The 4,777-nt window shown below is 40.5% G+C and overlaps 1 protein-coding gene across 1 annotated transcript in view; it reads left to right on the top strand.

Moving 5' to 3' along the window:
• The first annotated feature begins 294 nt into the window (after positions 1-294).
• The window catches only part of LOC107676041 (ATP-binding cassette sub-family B member 6, mitochondrial-like), a 16,962-nt gene continuing 12,479 nt past the window's right edge, over positions 295-4,777 (top strand). Inside the window, exons 1-2 of the mRNA XM_016470562.1 lie at positions 295-475; positions 3,467-4,019. Coding sequence (XP_016326048.1) covers positions 3,504-4,019 — 516 coding nt within the window. The 5' untranslated portion in view covers positions 295-475; positions 3,467-3,503. The remainder of the gene's footprint in view (positions 476-3,466; positions 4,020-4,777) is intronic.

Below are 4,777 nucleotides of genomic sequence, written 5' to 3'. Positions count from 1 at the left end.
TGAAAAATAATGTGTTTTTTGAACATTAAAGCATGTCAACATATTCTGTTACACCAAATACACAAAATAATGATCTTTAAAAAAGCATCATATGACCCCTTTAAATGTTAACCGGCTTGCCATAACCGCAATGATTAACCTGATTTGTTTATAAACGATCATCGAGTAATCACAACAACGTGCTATTGGACCATTCTTATTAGCGCTGAGAAAAGTTACACTACCCATGCCAGCGGTTGACGGTACATAAGAATAGGATGTTTAGTGCACTAGGACCATGAGAAGTGTGACGTCTGTCTGCTCCAATGTTATTGTGCATGTCATGGATAGTGGAGTTAAACAAGGTGAGTTTATGACTGCAAGGACAGACAGCAAACACAGACGTTTAAATGTTTTAGCAGCAGTAACGTTCATCTGAGGGGATATCAAGGACGCACTCGAAAGAGAAGAAGGATCTCAGTGACTTTTGAAAAAGGTTAGTTCATAATCTTACTGGCCTAAGTTTTAATTAACGTGGTATCAGGTGCTAATACCGTGGTATGATATACATGGTAATAAATTACTCTCACAAAGAAGAACTGTCCTTTTTGGACATGGTACAATAGCGTGGCAGTACCGTGTTATGCATGCAATATATTTCATTGTGAGTAAATCACTCGCATATGCGACTAAATGACGTCTAATATTAGCCAATTGCTAATAAATTCTCTGACTGAGCGCTTCAGAGTTTCACTCTCCGTCAAGCGATCTGTGCTGTTTTCAGTTCATCTGAATGGATGTGCAACGCGCCTGTATTTATCGTACCGTAAACTCTAGTGTGAAGGCGCACGACGAAAAAAAAAAAAGTTACATTGTAATGGAAATAACGTCTATATACACTGGTAGACATTCAGTGTGACAGGTGTCCTTTTAATGTGACAGGTGTGCTTGGTGAGCCTTGCACAAATCATCAATTCTGGGGGCAATCTTTGACAGGCACACCCTCATCTCATCTTTGACATCAAGCCTTGCTCTTTGCTTTGTTTTAATGGAGCCCAGGGCTGAAAACCTACTCTCACACAAGTATGTAGTTGCAAAAGGCAAGAGTATCTTTAGTGCGTTTTGTGTGAGCTCTGGATATGTTGACAAAACAACAGGGCTCAACCAAAATTATGTTATATCACGTCCACAATTCTGACGCAGAAAACGGTCATTGCTGAGATCAATCAACTTGTCCTCCTCTGTCACAGTTAAACTATGAGGGATGTTTGTATTGACATTTGTAAATGGATCTCTGATCCAGTCTTTGTCTGTTTTCAAGTCATTTTCCACATCACCAAAGTATTTTCTGAAACCATCAACAAGCACAGTGAGATGAGCACAGATTGTGTCAGAGATGTCCACTCTCTCTCCATCATTCAGCTCTGTGTAGCAGGGAAACATTGTTGTTACTCCATTTCTCACACGTTCTATCCAGCGTCGAACCTTCTCTGTAAATCTGTTGATTTTGTCGGACAGGTCCAGGATGTTTGTATGGGGACCCTGCATACTAGTGTTAAGTTTATTCAGTTCATCAAACACATCTGCCAAGTATGCAAGTTTTGCGTTCCATGCAGGGTGCTTGAAGTGTGTGGCCAAGTTCGAATTCTGATCGGATAAAAACTGAGCGATCTCATTGCGCAGCTCAAAAACTCGCCGCAAAACGGATCTGCGAGATAGCCAGCGGACCTCTGAGTGTAAAAGAAGTCCATGGTGATCAGAGCAGAGTGCCGAGAAAATACGAACGTTTAATGGTCGTGTCTTAATGAAGCTGACAATTTTAACAACCGAAATAAGCACTTCATTCAGATCCGGGCACAGTTCTTTTGATGCGAGTGCTTCTCTGTGTAACACAATGCGTTGGGTGACACCTGCTTATCTCTTGCAGTGAATCCCTTCCTTGAGCCTGTCATTGCTTTAGCTAAGTCGGTGCATATGCCGATGCAGTTCTCCCAACTAAGTCCCTTTGATGTCATGAATCGATTGATTTCGTCAAAAATCTCAGCTCCTGTTGTTCTGGCAGGATAAAGCACCCCAAAACGTCTTCATTGATTTTGTTCTCCCAGACATAGCGAATAAAAACCAGCAGTTGGGCTTGACTTGCCACATCTACAGACTCATCAATTTGCAGCGCATACGGAGTTCCATTTTTAAGTCTATCAATCAGCTGTGCTTCAATGTCATCTGCCATTTCTGAAATTCACCTAGAAACAGTGTTATCGGAGAGTGGTATTTTTTAAAAACTTTTTTAGCCTGCTCTTGTCCGAACATAATTTCGTATATATCAACTGCGGCAGGAATAATCAGAGACTCCGCAATTGTATGGGCCTTTTTGCATTTGGCAAGGCGCTGTGATACCGCATAAGAAGCCTTCAGGGCATTCTCGGCCACAGTGGCTGTTTTAATTATCAGCTTCTGCTGTTGTTTTAAACTGTCCAGCTTTGCCTGGAAAAATTCAGCTGGTTTTGTCGACAAGTTTGCATGTTTTGTTTCCAAATGTCTTCTCAAAACAGCTGGTTTCATACATTCATTTGCCAGTTTCTCCATACATATAACGCACATGGGAGAGGGCTTGCCATTAGCACCGTCTATGGATGTAAATCCGAATTTGATGTAGTCCTCATTGTACTTACGGTGCTTTTCTTGCTTTGGTACTTTTTTGTGCTGGCTTGTGCTTGGACCTTCTGGGAATTTTCTTTTATTTGTGCATGAAACGAACCTGTCCATTTTGCGTGACTTCGCGGTTTTCTGATATCGTGTCCATTGTCATGACGTTGGTCACATGACGCAAATTAAACAAATAATATATATTTTTGCTAGTAAGTTTTATTTCGATTTTTTATTTTAATATTACGTAGCCTATTATTTGTTTAATTTTTGTTTAAATAATTATATTTTAATTATCTGCTTGTAATCAACTCACGAACCCCCTGCAATTCCCTCGCGAACCCCCAGGGGTTTGCGAACCCCAGTTTGGGAAACCCTGTTTTACTACATCAAGTTAAACAAAATAAACATGAGAAATGTTTTCTTGCTAAGTTTTTCCATTTTATTTGAAGTAATGATTTTTTAAAAATGATTTCCGTTTTAGTTTTAGTTTAACGTTAGTTTATCTATAATAACGCTGGTAGTACCATGGTATGGTACAGCCACAGTACTGTGTAAATTTACTACAGTAGTACCATTTTGGGGCACGTACCATGGTAATACTTATTTCTTTGCACATGCCCCATGAAAATACAACATTTTCCACATGTACATGACATTACTGTGGTATTTTTTGTAACTTGTAGTAAATACCTTGGAGTAAACACTAGTATATGAATATGGAAACCATACAGTACCATGGTATTTCCATTACCATCCCTATACTATTGTACTGCCACAGTATGTTTTTGTTATGGGAAATAAAAGTTCATTTGGTTCCTCACCATTTTGTTTTTTCCAGATATTCTTTTTGTGGGTCCACCACCACCATCATCATCATGGTGGAGATAAAGAGTTACTGTGAAGTGGGAGTCTCCATGCAGCATGTCTGGGTGGAGGGCGGTCTGACTCTCTGCTTCTACTTCACCCTGGTGCCATCCGTCCTCCTCACCCTCTCCTTCCTCTTCGGCACTTTTCTGTGTATATGCTACAGACGCTACGGCACAGACATGGAGCCCAAGTTCATCCCTCGCTCTCGACTTTACCGGCTCCAAGTGGGCCTGTCAGTGCTGCTCGTCCTGCAGGCTCTGGGCTGGATGGTGTTTCGAATCACTCGGAGCGGAGAGCTACCGGGATACGTGGTTCTGTCTGGCTGTCTCTCCATGCTGGGCTGGATTTGGGCCATGGCCCTGCTTCATCTGGAGAGGAGGAGGGTTCTGGTGCGGGACAGAACCAGAGGACACAGTACGGTACTGTTGCTGTACTGGGCCATAGCATTTGCGGCTGAAAACCTGGCGTTTGCGTCTTGGATGAGCCCTCAGTGGTGGTGGACTCTGGAAAAGTCTGATCAACAGGTACATGTGTGTGTGATTGGTTAGGGAGACTGACTGTTTATGTTAATGATGATTTGTTGCAATAATCTTAAGTACATGGGATTTTTTTTTTCCTGTTTATCATCCACCAGTTGGAAAGTAATGGCTTATTTCTCCTAAACTTTATTCATGTTGAGTTTTGTCAAGTTATGCAGATTGTAGTACATGGGGTACTTTTTAGTGCTTTTTTATGTATTTTATATTGTATTATCTTGTATTTCTGTACCATAACCTTTGGCACTGATGCCATTGTTCTGTCTGAAGTGGAAATATTTCAAAGTGGTGACGTGGGAATGCTGCTCACAAAAGCATGAATCAGCATTATGGTAACAGTGTGAAATTTACGATAAATAGAGGATCAAACAAATGACTGCAGTTTTGTCAATTCTGTCTTGATGGTCATTAGCAATATTGTTGAGTCATTATGTGTATTTAAATAGCAGGCAGTGACATGTGTAAATATTGTTGAGTCATGGTCATTTCTAGCTGTATTCCTTCCTACCTGCATTAGCCACACCCCGACCATTTAAGATTGACCAATCAGATAACAGTTTTTGCACCACTTCATGACGTGGCAGTTTTACTTTACTCACTCTAGTCTTGCTTTAAACTTTGAATGTTGAATGCAGAAGTTAAATGCATGTTTTAAAAATGGCAACAAATTTGCCAGACTTTCCTAAATAAGTATTTACAAAAATACTCCAGTTTTCAAATAATTGGAAAAGCTTGGAATATATATA

The sequence above is a fragment of the Sinocyclocheilus anshuiensis genome, unplaced genomic scaffold (genome assembly GCF_001515605.1).
Source record: "Sinocyclocheilus anshuiensis isolate Anshui unplaced genomic scaffold, SAMN03320099.WGS_v1.1 scaffold1744, whole genome shotgun sequence".
Taxonomy (NCBI): Eukaryota; Metazoa; Chordata; class Actinopteri; order Cypriniformes; family Cyprinidae; genus Sinocyclocheilus; species Sinocyclocheilus anshuiensis.
This window is presented reverse-complemented; position numbering and strand designations above follow the sequence as displayed.